At 41.4% G+C, this 17,966-nt stretch overlaps 1 protein-coding gene across 1 annotated transcript in view; it reads right to left on the bottom strand.

The window, feature by feature from the left end:
• LOC306918390 (uncharacterized protein) overlaps positions 1–17,966 on the bottom strand; it is a gene marked incomplete at both ends in the record, with an annotated part of 91,113 nt that overhangs the window by 51,162 nt on the left and 21,985 nt on the right. The window contains 3 exons of the mRNA XM_079531289.1: positions 2,935–2,975; positions 3,181–3,339; positions 16,347–16,520. Of these exons, the coding sequence (XP_079387415.1) occupies positions 2,935–2,975; positions 3,181–3,339; positions 16,347–16,520 (374 nt within the window). The remainder of the gene's footprint in view (positions 1–2,934; positions 2,976–3,180; positions 3,340–16,346; positions 16,521–17,966) is intronic.

Raw genomic sequence — 17,966 nt, forward strand, 5'->3', positions numbered from 1 at the left:
AAAAATAGCAGATCTACAAGCTATGAGCTTGTAGATCTGCTATTTAACATAATGCTTGAAACACCAGAATGGGTTAAAGTGGGACATTTGGTGTATAGTCTTTTTTATTGGCCTGAAATATTGTCTATATACAGTACATACATTCATGAATCCACTCGCTGACCGGCTGTCACTATTGGGCTTTCTTTTTGAGTGGTGTAAACCACTCCTACGACTGGCTTTGTTAGTTTACGTGTCTGTCTGTCTGTCTGTCTGTGCTCAAAACATGAGCATGGTTGCTACGGTCACCCAGTTCACCCGGGTGTGATTTCATTACGTCAGACATTACGTCAGACCACAGCTGATCAGTCTATATAAGACCTTACACCACTCAGTTCACACGGGTGTGATTTCATTACGTCAGACATTACGTCAGACCACAGCTGATCAGTCTATATAAGACCTTACACCACTCAGTTCACACGGGTGTGATTTTTCATTAACATCCTACGGCAGGCAAAACTGTCAAACATGTCACACTTTCCTTATGCTTTAAGTAGCATGTGACATGTCAAACTAAGGGGTTTTCATTTTTGAGTGGTGTAAACCAGGGGTTCTCAACCCGTGGGTCGCGACCCCTCGGGGGGTCGCCAAATTATTTGAGGGGGTCCCCAAATTATTTTCAAAAAATAAATAAATAAAAATATTTATTTTTTTAATTTTTCTTTCACGATTTTTCAAAAATAGCAGACCTACAAGCTCGTAGCGCGCCACTCGGTGGCGCGCTACGAGCTTGTAGATCTGCTATTTTTAAATAGCTAAATTATAACAATGCTTAAAACACCAAAAGGGGTTCCCGCCCAAATTGGTTTAAGGTTATTGTAGCAGTCAATTTATATTGGGGGTCGGGAGGGGGCGGGGCGGGGGTCCCGAGACGTTGCCAAAGCATTTTCGGGGGTCCCCGGCCAAAAACGTTGAGAACCCCTGGTGTAAACCACTCCAACAACTGGCTTTGTACCCGTGTACCCGTGTTCGTACCAAAAAAATGAGCATGGTTACTATGGTCACTGACATTACGTCAGACCACAGCTGATCAGGCTATATAAGACCCTGCACCACTCAGTTCACACGGGTGTGATTTTTCTGAATACATTCCAAGCATTAGTTTTGCACAAAAAACACTCCTTGGGCTAAAAACGGCCATAGACGTCATGACATTAATGTGATGAGGTCAGCACATTTTGGGCTATTTGTGTCTATGGCTGTTTTTAGCACAAGGAGTGTTTTTTGTGCAAAACTAATGCTTGGAATGGATTCAGAATCATGAAAACCCCCTAGTTTGACATGTCACATGCTACTTCATGCCTCCACCCCCCATCTGAAAATATGTTGTTCCAGTGCCCCCCCCCCCCCCCCCCCCTCCCCTCCCAGAAGCAAAGATTTTAGTTAAAATGTTCACTCTGTAATAATATATATTCAAAGACTTGAGGCACATTTTCACGATTTTTCAAAAATAGCAGACCTACAAGCTCATAGCGTGGCACTCGGTGGCGCGCTATGAGCTTGTAGGTCTGCTATTTTTCAATAGCTAAAGTATAACATAATGCTTTAAAACACCAAAAGGGGTTCCCGCCCAGAATGGGTTAAAACATAATGGAAGTTCTACATTTTTGACATTTTTGCCTGCCATAGGATGTTAATGGTCACAAGAAACCCCTATAAAAAAGCCCAATACTTTCAGCCGGTCAGCAAGTGGATTCATGAATGTATGTATATAGACAATATTTTAGGCTAATAAAAAAGACTATATACCAAATGTCCCACCCGTCAACCTCGACTGCCGGACTCTAGGCCACACCCCTCTAGGCCACACCCCTCTAGGCCACACCCCTCTAGGCCGCACCCCTCTAGGCCACACCCCTCTAGGCCGCACACAGAAGCCTGTGTCCTTTTTTGGGAAACACTGTCAAACACAACAACATAGAAAAAGACAACCTAGACTAGAGCACAGCCATACCTGTCCTCATTGGGCCCGTAAAAGGCCTCCTGCAGGAATACATTTAGAAGCAAACCTGTTTCCATAAAGCCTCTTTAGCCTACACACACCGTCCACATGTGGCAGAAGTAAAACCATTCGCAGAGAATTGTTTTTAAGAGTGAAGAGAGCCTACTGTCAGCTGTCCAGCAGTCCAAATATTATTAAATTAAATTTCAGAGGCGAAGTGATGTCGGCAAGGTAAATGTAGGCCTAAATGAAAACATTGGGCAAGTGAATTAAATTGAATAACACTCGATTGTGGGTTAATAAATATAGGCCTATAGTTCGGCAGCCGACAGGCGTCTTTTGTTTAACCCATTTAGACCCGAGGACGATTCTACAAATGCCTTCTAAATCCTGACAGTTTTCTGAAAAAACCTCATGTTTGTTTCTATGTTAGTGGTGCTCAACCTTTTCCATGTCAAGGACCCCCAATAATATATGTATTTTGCCACATTTGAGTTAAAAACGTTCGCTCTGAAAGGATATATATTCAAAGATTTGCGACACATTTTCACTGTTTTTTCAAAAATAGCAGATCTACAAGCTATGAGCTTGTAGATCTGCCTACCATACCAAGCCTACCATACCAGGCCCACATTCAAATATGTGAGTGAGAACATGTGAATGAGTGTTTCTGTCATTCTGATCTCCCACATATTTCTATTTATCTTTATCTCTCAGCCAAGGCTGTAGTTGTCTGCAACGTGTCACTAAGGAGTATGAAATCCTTGTTTGACCAACACGCACATGCCTGAAGATGCACTGTGTGCGCGCCAGACTGCGTGCTTGACAAACTACAATGTGAAAGCAAACCCAACCAACAATGTTACAACTACACCCCTGAAGTATACCAAACTATACAGTAGGTGTTAAAAGAAACTCTGTATAAGATGTCAATAGTGAGAGATACTCACATCCACGAGGATTGAACCGACCTGCTCCATCATGTTTCACTCTGTAGGAAGTAGAACAACAATGCATCAATGTCTGACTGTCTAACACAACGTCTCCACTAGCTGACACTACAGTGTTTCACTCTGTAGGAAGTAGAACAACAATGCATCAATCATCACATGTCTGAAAATAGTAAAATACCCACGTTACCCACAAATAGTAAAGGGTTCTCCTGTAAACCGGGCCCCACAACAGGGTCTACTCACTTGAGATTCTCCAGCCCAGCAGAGAGCAGCATCTTCATTCCTGACTCATTCACCATGTTGAGACTCAGGTCCAATTCTCTCAGATGGAGGGAGGGATTAGAGGTTAGAGCTGAGGCCAGAACTTCACAGCATCTCTCTGGCAACCCGCAGTTCTCCAGTCTAAATGAAGAATACAACCAGATGAGAGAGAGAGAGAGAGAGAGAGAGAGAGAGAGAGAGAGGGAGGGGGAGATTAAAACCAATAAAATACATATTCCTGGATAGAGAACCTACTTGCAACCAGCAGAAGAAGAATTTTCATAAAACTGCAATTTTAATTGGCTCATGAAAGCATAATTTTTTTCAATTAAAAGATAGATAGGCTATTGGTCCAAAGTTCACGCTGGTCAACAGTAGAACACTACATTCTCAATGTGAATCACATTGAATGTGAATCACATTGAATGTGAATCACATTGAATGTGATTCACATTGAATGTGATTCACATTGAATGTGATTCACATTGAATGTGATTCACATTGAATGTGATTCACATTGAATGTGAATCACATTGAATGTGAATCACATTCAATGTGATTCACAATGGCATGTTCTAAGGGACCAGTTGAAATGTAGGAAAAGGGGGGCCTGGAGGACAACAGGGGAGGGTGATGCCTTTCTAATTGTAGTCAGAGGGAGGGAATTCTGATAATAAAATAGCCTGGGTTTTTTTATATACATGTTTTACTGCAGCTTTTTTTTATTCAGTCGAACTTTGTCTAATAATACTCCTCTGTTGCTTTCACTTGTAGTTGGTACTTCCCAACGCTGGCTATGCGAGGCTACAGTTTCTCATTGTTCCTCCTATGTGTCAATCATTGTGATTGGCCTATCCACACACTGGGCGTGTGCAGAACACACACACACCCACACACACCCACACCCACACACACACACACACACACACACACACACACACACACACACACACACACACACACACACACACACACAGTCTACAAGTCCGTCCGTCTTCCTCTCTCTACTCTGCCGATGTGAACGGAAATAAAAGCCTGGCTACTGAAGGCTAGTCTGTCTCAGTCCCTCATATCTCTGGACACTTTCTTCATACTGAGAAAGCACAGAAACGCTATTAACCCATTTTGGTCGATTAAAAAAACAAGGCTTCTAAATCCTAACATTTTTCTGAAAAACCTATGTTTCTATGTCAGTGGTGCTCAACCTTTTTCATGTCAAGGACCACCAGAATTCTCTCTATTGGGCCACGGACCCCCATCTGTAAATATGTAGTTCCAGGGACCCCCCAGAAGCAAATATTTTTGTTAAAAATGTTCACTCTGAAATATATATTCAAAGATTTGCGCCACGTTAACGATTTTTCAAAAATAGCAGACCTACAAGCTCGTAGCGCGCCACTCGGTGGCGCGCTATGAGCTTGTAGATCTGCTATTTTTCAATAGCTAAATTATAACATAATGTTTAAAACACCAAAAGGGGTTCCCGCCCAAAATGGGTTAATTATAAAGTAAGCAGTGATGGGCAAGCTACTTGGAAAATGTAGTAAGCTACACTACCAGTTACTCTCTATTAAATATAGCTCAACGGAAGCTATCCCCAGAGAATTGTAGCAAGCTACACTATAAGCTACATGGAAAAAGTAGCTAGCTACATGGACACTACTTTTTTTTATTCATGTTTTTATCAACTTCATGATCAAGTTTCCACCGAACAAATAGGCAGGCAAAAATGCTGAGTTTGATTGTTTATTAAAAAACAAACTGGAAACAAGCCCTCTGTCTGGCTTTTGGTGTCAACTTTTTCACATTTACTTGTATTAATGTACCTTGCGGTCGTCACTCTTCTTATCTAAACCAACCAATAGGGTGACCAGATCCCAACTAACCAGATGTGGGACAAAGAGTGTGTTTGTGTGGGACAATGTGGGACACATGCAGGGTTGTGTCGTGGGCGTGAATAATGTGTATACGAAAACAAAAATAATAACATTTCTATTCCTCAATTAGACATTTCTATTCTGCCCCTCACATAGCATATCTATGCTTTGCCATCTGGTTGATTCAGTAGCACATAATAGGACTATGATGATAATAACTATAATAGAACTACTATGCAAATAAAATAAACTTAACAGAAATGCATTTAAATGAACTATTATTGGACAAACAGGACAATAGACCAACCAACCAACCAATACACAATACACCAACCAACCAACCAATACAACTGGACAATACACCAACAAAACAACTGGACAATACACCAACCAACCAACCAACCAATACAACTGGACAATACACCAACCAACCAACCAATACAACTGGACAATTCACCAACCAACCAACCAACCAATACAACTGGACAATACACCAACCAACCAACCAACCAATACAACTGGACAATACACCAACCAACCAACCAATACAACTGGACAATTCACCAACCAACCAATACAACTGGACCAACCAACCAACCAACCAACCAAGGGGCTTTGATTTGATTGTGAAGGCATGAATAACAACCAATAAGGAACCAATAAATAAATACTTTATCAAAGTGTCCTCCTCCTAACAAAGCCAACTACTGCAAATTATTTTGAAATTATACAGGTAAAATAAATAAAAGATAAAATAAAATAAAATTGGTCAGCATTGGAGGCAACTCATAATAAATTAAATTGTAAACACACTTCTCCACCATAGCAGCACAGCCAGGATATACACTTTGTAGGTGTTTTTAGGTGTTTATGTTGTCCATTACAAGTCTGAAAGTCTCTCAGTTGTACTGTGTGGTAAACACTAGTTAGTTCAGCTGCTGTTACCTTTTCTTCTTGTTTTGGTTTTAGTACAAACGTGTCCATGCACCGTGAAGCCTCCTTTTGATCAACACGTTGCTTCACGTCGTTATTCACCTCCTCCGTGTGTCACTGAGAAACGACTCTAATTACAAATGTCACAGAAGACTCTTTCAATATGCCTTGCACTGCATGGCTTCTTCACCCACGGATAAATAGTTTTCCTGTGCTTGTTGTACTGCACTTCATTTTCTTCCCCTTTCTCCTCCATGTTTTAGCTAAGACGCTAACTCGTTGTACTGTGTTTCGTGCGTTGTTTTGTTTTGGTGGGTGTTCACTAACTATCCGCACCGCATTGATTTGATTTCCCCCTCTCTGCCCGGCTGTTTGATTGACAGCCAATCCTACCTACACACACACACACACACACACAGTCACGGCCCGCCCCCTGGCCCTGTCATGACAGCCTCCACAGCTCTGCTGCTCTCCCACAGAGCCACAGATAAAGCTGCTCTCTCCCACAGAGCCACAGATAAAGCTGCTCTCCCACAGAGCCACAGATAAAGCTGCTCTCTCCCACAGAGCCACAGATAAAGCTGCTCTCCCACAGAGCCACAGATAAAGCTGCTCTCTCCCACAGAGCCACAGATAAAGCTGCTCTCCCACAGAGCCACAGATAAAGCTGCTCTCTCCCACAGAGCCACAGATAAAGCTGCTCTCCCACAGACCCAAAGATACAGCTGCTCTCCCTTGGTGCTCAACCTTTTTCATGTGTCAAGGACCCCCAGAATTCTCTCTATTGGGCCACGGACCCCCATCTGAAAATATGTAGTTCCAGGGACCCCCCAGAAGCAAATATTTTAGTTAAAAATGTTCGCTCTGAAATATATATTCAAAGATTTGCGCCACATTTTAACGATTTTTCAAAAATAGCAGACCTACAAGCTCACTCGGTGGCACGCTATGAGCTTGTAGATCTGCTATTTTTCAATAGCTAAATTATAACATAATGTTTAACCCATTTAGGCCTGACATCGAAACAAAAAAAGTCTTCTGAAAGAATATATATATTCAAAGATTTGTGTTGCATTTTCACGATTTTTGAGTGGTGCAACCACTCCAAGGAACAGCAATGTCCGTGTTCACATATGTGTTCATTAGAGGAAATCTTGAAAAAACAAGAAGGTGGCCGCACACGCCAATAGCCAGAGTGCCAATATTTTATTAGGACAGCAGGTAAGACAAAAATGAATCCAACGTTTCGGCGGTTAAGCCTTCATCAGGGAATACAGAGCACATAATGGTTCACACTTTATGGTGCCAGAGAGTCATGCAACCAATCAGAAGGGGGTAGGGGAACACGGGTTAAGTAAGACCTGTCCCTATGATATGAGAGGTAGGGATCAAGGTCATGTGGTGTCTCAAGTTCACATACAAAAGGAGTTTATCTCAAAGATGACTAAAAGGCCTCATAAGGGGCTCTGGAATATACATTCCTTGTCATAGAGACACTAAAATGTATCTGAGAAATACAACAGATATACAATTGTGAAATAATAGAACCATACAACAGCGAAATCTATACAAAATGTATACAAAATAAAATACATAATTAAATACATTCAATGCAATCGATATTATAAATATTCAAAGATTTGTTGTGGATTAAATCCATGTACTGACAATAGACCTGAATGCCCCTCTTTATGATGGAGTAAGCCTACAGTATAGTTATAGGTCACCTGCAGGTGAAAAGGGGGAAGGCGGCCATTACAATTAGGGTTAAAAGATGGGTTTACCAATACAAAGAATAATTAAAAGGTTAAGTATTAGGTACAAAAATATTTTAATTGTATTTTGTTTTTACAAAAAGGATTTGAGGTCAAAATCTACATTAAGGCCAAGAGGAGATAGTGTTTTTAAGGACTGAATCCAGAAAGCTTCGCGTTTAAGCAGAAGCTGATCAATCTGTCCTCCTCTTCTAGGTACAGACACTTTTTCTATGCCTATATAGTGTAGAGAGGATACAGGGTGGTTGGCTTCCACAAAATGGGCGGCAACAGGATATATAATATTCTTGCACCGAATAGTGCTGCGGTGCTCAGCTATGCGTGCTTTTAATTCACGAGAAGTCATACCTACATACGCCTTGCCACACGGGCATGTCAGAAGGTAAATGACAGCCCTAGTTGTGCAGGTAATAATGCCTCTGATGGGGATATTTTTACCAGAATGAGGATGCTTAAATTTATGACATTTGCGAGTGCTGTTGCATTGAGCGCAGGAGCCACATTTATAGTTGCCATTAGGGATAGGAGCCAATACACGTTGAGTGGGGGTTGGGACAGGGGGTAAATCGGACTTGACCAAGTAATTTCTAAGATTCTGACCACGAGAGAAAACAATCAGGAGGTTTGGAAAAGGTATTATTAAATAGTGAATCCGATTGTAAAATATGCCAGTGTTTTTTTATAATATGACTGAAATGTTCAGACACTTTAGAATAGGTAGTGGAGAAGATGGTTGACTGAGTCTTGTTTTAGAATAGGTAGTGGAGAAGATGGTTGACTGAGTCTTGTTTTAGAATAGGTAGTGGAGAAGATGGTTGACTGAGTCTTGTTTTAGAATAGGTAGTGTAGAAGATGGTTGACTGAGTCTTGTTTTAGAATAGGTAGTGGAGAAGATGGTTGACTGAGTCTTGTTTTAGAATAGGTAGTGGAGAAGATGGTTGACTGAGTCTTGTTTTAGAATAGGTAGTGGAGAAGATGGTTGACTGAGTCTTGTTTTAGAATAGGTAGTGGAGAAGATGGTTGACTGAGTCTTGTTTTAGAATAGGTAGTGGAGAAGATGGTTGACTGAGTCTTGTTTTAGAATAGGTAGTGGAGAAGATGATTGACTGAGTCTTGTTTTAGAATAGGTAGTGGAGAAGATGGTTGACTGAGTCTTGTTTTAGAATAGGTAGTGGAGAAGATGGTTGACTGAGTCTTGTTTTCTGACCGTCTGTGAAATAAATCAGACCTAGGTTTATGATTGATCTTATCCAGGGCGTTGTCAATCTGGGTATTGGAATAGCCCCGTTCTTTAAATTTAGCCTGCATTTTTATCAAATGCCGGTTCAAATCCGTAGGTTTATTGCAAATACGTTTGACTCTGCAAAATTGGCTATATGGTAGGCTGTTTTTTTAGATGTAGCGGGTGAAACTGTCAGCTCTCAGTAAGCTGTTTCGGTCAGTTGGCTTAGTGTAGAGGTCAGTATATAAAACACCATCTTCTCCCCTGCAGATCAGTAGATCCAGAAAGTTCAAAGAATGAAAATCAAAAGACATGGTAAATTTCAGATGATCTGAACATGAGTTAACAAACAAAAAAAAGTTATTAAGTTGTTCTCTTGTACCATTTTCTTTTCCAAAGAGTTATATTAGCTAAAAATGGGTTTTGAGCAGGATTGAGAATCTTTGATTTCTCTAGGTACCCAACATACAGGCCTGCGTAATTAGGGGCCATAGGTGACCCCATCGCTACACCCCTCTTTTGTAGAAAATAGTCATCCTGAAACATGAAGTAATTGTGTGTAAGTACTAGCTCAGCCAGATTGACAATGCACGAGTTAGAGGGTATGGCTGAGGTAGGGTGCTCTAATAGGAAATGTTCCAGGGCCTGGATGCCGCCTTCGTGAGGTACATTTGTGTACAGCGACTCTACATCCAGCGTGACCAGAAAGGTATCTGCTCTTAAGGGTTCAAGGTTTTCAACAATGGATATCATGTGACCTGTGTCTTTCACATAGGACGGGAGGAGTTCATTAAAAGGTTTAATAAAAAAAGTCTACAAAAGAAGAGAGAGGTGCTGTTACTGAGTCGATGCCCGATATAATGGGGCGACCTGGGGGTTTCTCAAAGTTTTTATGAAGTTTAGGTAAAATATAGAACACTGGTGTCTTAGGATGCTGTTTATTAAGAAATTCAAATTCCTTTTTTGTAATCTCACCAGAACGTAAAAAACCTTGTAGAGTAATTTACTGTACCCTTGAAGTAACAGGATTACTGGGAAGTTTTGTGTAAGAGGTTTCATCCAGTAACTGTCTGACATTCCATGACATAATCACATTTATTGAGCAAAACAACAGCGCCCCCTTTATCAGCCTCTTTAATTACAATGTAATTATCAGACTTGAGATCAAGCAAAGCTTTGCTTCTCGTCTATATTAAGATTACAATGAGATATGTGTGCATCTTTTTCTTGTAACAGTGACATTATCTCTTGTTCAACCAGTCTACAATAAGTTTCAATAGACGCATTGCGATTGCTAGGAGGGATAAAGGTGCTTTTATTTCTGAATGGAGTAGGCATGGCAGTAACATTAGCGTCAGAAGGGAGAGGTGGGGCCCCAGCCGAATCAGAACTAGGCATAACAAATTCTCTCAGACGTATTTGTCTGAAGAATTTAAACAAATCCACTTTCACATCAAAGTCACTTGATTGATTAGTAGGAACAAAACTTAAACCTCTGCTTAGTAATGACAGGTGGGCGTGGCTGAGCTCCTTACTTGACAGGTTTACGACATTCAGTCCCGTTGTGACCTGCTGTATGAGCGGGTCTGTGGTCTCCGGGAGAATACTACCACCATCATAACTACATTATAATCTGAGAACTGAGAATCTGAGAACCACCAGGGGCAAAACCCGCTCGGAACCATGGATGAATTCGGACATACTGGCTGCAATGAAAGCCAGAGACAAAAAATGCTCTGAATTTCTAAAATGCAAGTCAAAGCTAGCCAAGCGCTTCGACAGTGTTCGCCAAGCTCGTTTGAACAACCTAAATACCCAACGAATCAAGCTAAGAAACAATGTAACTGCCATGACCAAATCAGCTAAAAGTAACTTCATTAATGATAAAGCACAGGAAAACAAAAACAATCCTCATGAGCTCTGGAAGCTACTAAACAATCAACTAGGCTATGGTCAGAAACTAAAAACCAGATTTTCAAACATAAACATCAAATCGGACAACACTCTCATCACTGACAACCTTGATGTGGCCAACTACTTGAATATCTTCTTTACAAACATAGCAACAACTCTGGTTAACAAACTGCCCTCCCACTCTGGGCTCTTTGGTGTAGAGCACATTACAACCTTCTACAGAAACCTAGGTGTTTGTAAAGACGATTTTAAATTAGTTATGGTAACAACTGATGAGGTAATTAAGAAACTGAGTGCCCTCCAACCCCACAAGGCCACAGGCCATGACAACATTCCCTCCAAATTTCTCAGAGACTCAGCCATCTCTATAGCTCCAATCATCACCCATGCACATAGTAAACCTCTCCATCAAACAGGGACAGGTCCCCCAAGATTTCAAACTGGCCAAAGTAACCCCCTTGCACAAGAAAGGGAGTAAATTAGACCCCGGCAACTACCGCCCTATTTCGATTCTTAGTTCCATCTCGAAAGTGATGGAAAAAATAGTCTATGAACAGGTTGAAAAGTATCTTGCCACTAATAAATTATTGTACGAGTTCCAATCTGGCTTCAGAACATCCCACTCCACTGACACATGCCTTCTCTATTTGAGCGACCACATCAAACAAGAGGTGGACGCTGGCAAATACTGCGGCATGGTCATGCTGGACCTCCAAAAGGCTTTTGACACTGTGAACCACTCCATACTGGTTAACAAGCTAAAAGCAATTGGTTTCGATAGCACATCAGTGAGCTGGATGCAATCCTACCTGGAGGGGAGTGAACAGATGGTGGAAGTGAACGGAACACTGTCCCCCCCCCCTCCCAGTGAGCTGTGGCGTTCCACAAGGAAGCATACTAGGGCCTCTACTGTTCCTAATATATGTAAACGACATGACTTCAGCTTGTGACTGCAACTTGTTCCTGTTCGCAGATGACTCAGCACTGCTGGTCTCGGACAGGGACAAACTGCAGGTTGAAAATGCCCTCAGCTCTGAACTCGGTAGAATCTGCACCTGGCTCGCTGATAACAAACTATCTTTACACCTGGGAAAAACTGAATCCATTCTCTTTGGCTCTATTAGTAATCTCAGCAAGGCAAATGGCTTCTTGGTTAGAGTGGGTGACAATGTTATCACACGTAAAGATGAAATTACCTACCTAGGTTCCATCCTGGAGGCTAATCTTTCCGGTGATAAAATGGCCACCAACGTAATCAAAAAAGTCAACCATAGAACAAGATTCCTCTACAGGATCTCCTCACTGGTCAACAAAAACACCTTGAAGACCTTAACAGGAGCCCTTGTACAGGGTTTCTTTGACTATGCATGCACCTCCTGGTACCACAGCACCTCAAAGGCCCTTAAAACCAGGCTCCGGACTTCCCAAAACAAACTGGTCAGGCTCCTACTTGACCTAGCCCCCCGAACCCACCTCACCCCTGCCCACTTCGACAGGCTGGAATGGCTTAGGGTCGACGACAGAGTACAGCATCTTGCAATGGGTCTGGTCCACAAGATTCGATACACCACCAAGATACCCATGTACCTGTCTAGATACTTCCTTAATGTTAACGAAGTCCACACCCACAACACCAGAGGGAGTGCAACGAACCATGTACAACCCAGATTCGGCACAAACAAGGGACTACATTCTTTTCGCTCCTATGCCACCAAAATGTGGAACGCCCTACCAACTGTCATTAAGACATGCGAATCCCTTGACTCCTTCAAAACCGCTCTCAAAGGGCACCTACGGATGGCTGCAATTCGAAACTGGCCCCCGTAAAATCTGAATCCCCCCCCACCGTGTAATGCTTAATTGGGTCGTCCACTCACAGTTAACAGCCTTTGTATTGAGTTTGTGCTTGAAATGTACTGTAATTCTGCAAACTGTTAATACATTCTTCAATCAATCAATCACTTACTATAACAAAACTTTAATGAACCAAATCACAATCAAAAAGTTAAATGAATCTGACCTGAGAGTCTCCACACACCCACACACACACACACACACACACACACACACACACACACACACACACACACACACACACACACACACACACACACACACACACACACACACACACACACACACACACACACACACACACACACACACACACACACACACACACACAAAATAAAAGCCTGGTTACTGAAGGCTAGTCTGTCTCAGTCCCTCATATCTCTGGACACTTTCTTCATACTGAGAAAGCACAGAAACGCTATTAACCCATTTTGGACATTTTTCTGAAAAACCTATGTTTCTATGTCAGTGGTGCTCAACCTTTTTCATGTCAAGGACCCCCAGAATTCTCTCTATTAGGCCACGGACCCCCATCTGAAAATATGTAGTTCCAGGGACCCCCCAGAAGCAAATATTTTAGTTAAAAATGTTCGCTCTGAAATATATATTCAAAGATTTGCGCCACATTTTAACGATTTTTCAAATTTCAATGGCTAAATTATAACAATGTTTAAAACACCAAAAGGGGTTCCCGCCCAAAATGGATTATAACACCAAAAGGGGTTCCCGCCCAAAATGGGTTAATTATAAAGTAAGCTATGCTACTACAATTTACAATTTAGGCATTTAGCAGACGCTCTTAACCCTTAGAAGATGAAAGACGCCAATTGGCGTCTTCATCAGAATTCCGTAAATGATCAATGACGCCAATTGGCGTCTTCACAGTTTTTGATGAATCTAAACATATTAATATGCTCCGAAGCGCTGTTTAAATTCCTGAGCTTATATTCCAACTACATTACCCAGAAAACCCGTGTCACGTGACACACGTGTACGTGTTGCCATTGGAAGCTGGTCCCACCCCCTGTAAACAGTGGGGGCAGAGGGAGTCTTCATAGTTTTCATTGTTTTGCCTGTTTGCCGTCTCGCCCGAGCGATTTTCTAGCAGAAAAAGTTGAAAGCAGTACTATTTATTTGAGCGAGTTTTGTGGTAGTAGTATTGATCCATACGCGTCCCAGTCGCCTTCTCCAGGCGGAGTAGCCCTGGTCCAGTGCTTACAGCGAGACTCGCTGCTCCCTCCCTCCTTTTTTCATTGTCTCCCCATCGTCGTCCGATGAGCTATACCGGGAAACCATTGAAGAAGACGATCAACCCGGAATGTTTTGAGGTAATCTTATTGTAGAAAATGCCCTTCTATAGTGATCAGAAATCATAAGATGATCGCTACAAATAGATGCTTGGATAATTACTACTACTAGTCAGATCATGACGCCAGAATGACTCACCACGATGGCCCCCAGCCATTAGCCAGCACCGAAGGTGCTGGCTAATGGTGTTGGTCGGTGCATTGGTGCTGGCTAAGGGCTGGAGGGGGGGGTTGGTGTCGATCGGTTGGTTGGTGCAGTACAAATGTATCGTAGCAGGCATGCACGCATGGCAGTACAAGTATTTTATATTGTAGCGTGCCTTATAGGCGATCTGATCTTTAGAGTAATGTTCGCTCCTTTTATTTACTGTCTACAAAGACGGAGAACAAACATGCATCGTTTACTGAAGCAACGCGTGGTTATGATGACGTTGCTACAAGGATCGGAGGGGGGACGGGGAGTGAAGCTAACAGTAGCGTATTATATAAGATCTGTATGACGTTTCATTGACGTCTGAGCTTGCATGATAATTGCATTCATTGTATATTGTATACAATCATGATTGTACATTGTTTAGTGTGTCTCCGTGTGATGATGATGATGACGATGATGTCAGATAGCCTACGTCCCCCCCCCCCCCAACTGGCTATTGGCCGGGCTGACTACAGCTAAATGTTTATTTTTATATATTTAGAACTGGCATCGGAGGAGGAGGATGATGATGATGATGATGATGATGAAGACGAAGAGTCAAGACTGCGATGGAGTTCTCCGACACTGAACCGGATGCATTCATTCATTTCAGTTGTTGTTTTTTTTTAAATTTAGCCTACACACACACACACCGTCAAGAACAACTGGAATGCAGTGGTTTGGGGACACTGGGGAGTTTGGGGACAACTGTTTTGTATGTAGGCCTATTTATTTTCTGTAATATTTATTATAATTGTATTATGTTAGTAGTCATAAAAAATAAAAGACAAGCTTTTACAATGAGTTAGACCTGTCATGGCTATTTTGTTCACTAGTCTGAGGTTTATGGTTTGACTAAGCGAGTTTCAACTGTGATTTACTCTGTAACGGTAGATGGTAAGAACCCAATTTTTTTGTTATAATACAGTATACATTCAAGTCTATATTTTGATACATATCATGGGCACAAAGTCATATCAAAACAATGTCCTTGGATGAGTTTTTTATCAAAACTGTTTCTTCACAACAGGTTTTTGAGATACATGCATGAATAGACACGGTACTGGTAAGACTATGTAAACATGGTATATATCAAAATGTGCGTTAGAATGTCTAATTTTACCCCAAAAAAGAATTGAGTTTATATGATGTTCCATTTCAGAGCTAGGGGGACTTTTAGCTGGATAGGTCAGATTGATCATGACTGACCATGCTATTTATAGATGGCAAAATATCTACAGTGGTACATGTGAGAAACTTTTTATTTTATTTTAATTGAACTAGACAACTCACCCTTTAAAATGAGATATTGCATGGCTATGTACGCCCAGCAGAAAAAAAGTTATTTAGAAAATAAAACTTCAACCGGTCATAACTTTTTTTGTTGTCCTAGAAACACTACCCAGTGTAAATGCAGGCTCTTTTAAATGGCTTCCAACACCACAACTAAACATTTTATCAACTCAGTTCATTTTTTTCCTGGAAGCAGACAAGCCAAGCTTTCTCTGAAGGTCTTTCGTTGTCACACATTCACAACAGAGAATTTTCAATAAATCATTCAAAAACGCCATTCTGCCATAGAGAAGTCTAAAAACTATATAGAAATCCATGAAACTCTCAAAGAGTTAATCCAGAGCGACTTACATTAGGCTTACACTACGCTTTCATATATGGAGTATACGGATGTCTACGCACATACGCGTAGTTAGTACCGTTAGTACCATTAGGTACCGTTAGCCTAGCTACGTTTATAAATGTAGATAGCAGTGAAAAAGTGAATATAAAATTAAAAATTCAAAACTAGGGGATGACACTCTGACAACAAAACACATTGAACCACTCAGAGGTTTTTAGGTTTTAAAGGTGGTATCTCAGCATAAAGACTACATACATTAGTCACTGTATCTTATCAATATTATGGTCAGTGTGAGCTGTGAGTTACCATGATATTAACCTCATCCACACTCTTCAAATACTACCACCATCATAACTACATTATAATCACTTACTATAACAGAACTTTAATTAACCAAATAATAATAATAAAATAATAAAATGTTAAATGAATCTGACCTGAGAGTCTCCAGACAACAGTTTGGGCTCTTCAGTGCAGCACAGATGAGATCCAGTCCAGAATCCTTCAAGTCGTTTCCACTCAGGTCCAGTTCTCTCAAATGGGACGGATTGGAGCTGAGAGCTGAAGCCACAACTTCACATCCTCTCTTTGACAAGGAGCAGTTCTCCAGTCTAAATGAAGAGAGAGAGGGAGAGAGAGAGAGAGAGAGAGAGAGAGAGAGAGAGAGAGAGAGAGAGAGAGAGAGAGAGAGAGAGAGAGGGAGAGGGAGAGGGAGAGGGAGAGGGAGAGGGAGAGGGAGAGGGAGAGGGAGAGGGGGAGAGGGAGGGAGGGGAGGGAGAGAGAGGGGGAGCGGGAGAGAGAGAGAGGGAGAGAGAGAGAGAGAGAGAGAGCGAGAGGGGGTGATTAAAACCAATAAAATACATATTCCTGGATAGAGAGCCTACTTGCAACCAGCAGAAGAAGAATTTTCATAAAACTGCAATTTTAATTGGCTCATAAAAGCATCATTTTTTCCACTTAAAAGATAGATATGGTATTGGTCCATAGTTCACGCTGGTCAACAGTAGAACACTACATTTTCAATGTGAATTACATTCAATGTGATTCACATTCAATGTGAATCACATTCAATGTTAAAAAATTGTTAACATGTGGCGCAAATCTTTGAATATATATTTCAGAGCGAACATTTTTAACTAAAATATGAGGGTGAGATAATTGTATTTCGAGTCCAGGGAGGGTGATCCAATTCTGATAATAAAATAGTCTGGGTTTTTATGTTTTACTGCAGCTTTTTTTAATTCAGTCGAACTTTGTCTAATAATACCCCTCTGTTGCTTTCACTTGTAGTTGGTACTTCCCAACGCTGGCTATGCGAGGCTACAGTTTATCATTGTTCCTCCTATGTGTCAATCATTGTGATTGGCCTATCCACACACTGGGCGTGTGCAGAACACACACACACCCACACCCACACCCACACACACACACACACACACACACACACACACACACACACACACACACACACACACACACACACACACTACTCTGCCGATGCGAACGGAAATAAAAGCCTGGCTACTGAAGGCTAGTCTGTCTCAGTCCCTCATATCTCTGGACACTTTCTTCATACTGAGAAAGCACAGAAACGCTATTAACCCATTTTGGTCGATTAAAAAAACAAGGCTTCTAAATCCTAACATTTTTCTGAAAAACCTATGTTTCTATGTCAGTGGTGCTCAACCTTTTTCATGTCAAGGACCCCCAGAATTCTCTCTATTGGGCCACGGACCCCCATCTGTAAATATGTAGTTCCAGGGACCCCCCAGAAGCAAATATTTTAGTTAAAAATGTTCTCTGAAATATATATTCAAAGATTTGCGCCACATGTTAACAATTTTTCAAAAATAGCAGACCTACAAGTGGCGCGCTACGAGCTTGTAGATCTGCTATTTTTCAATAGCTAAATTATAACATAATGTTTAACCCATTTAGACCTGACGTCGAAACAAAAAAAAAGTCTTCTGAAAGAATATATATATATTCAAAGATTTGTGTTGCATTTTCACGATTTTTCAAAAATAGCAGACTTACAAGCTTGTAGCGCGCCACTC

Source organism: Electrona antarctica (genome assembly GCF_951216825.1).
Source record: "Electrona antarctica genome assembly, contig: scaffold_49, whole genome shotgun sequence".
Taxonomy (NCBI): domain Eukaryota; kingdom Metazoa; phylum Chordata; class Actinopteri; order Myctophiformes; family Myctophidae; genus Electrona; species Electrona antarctica.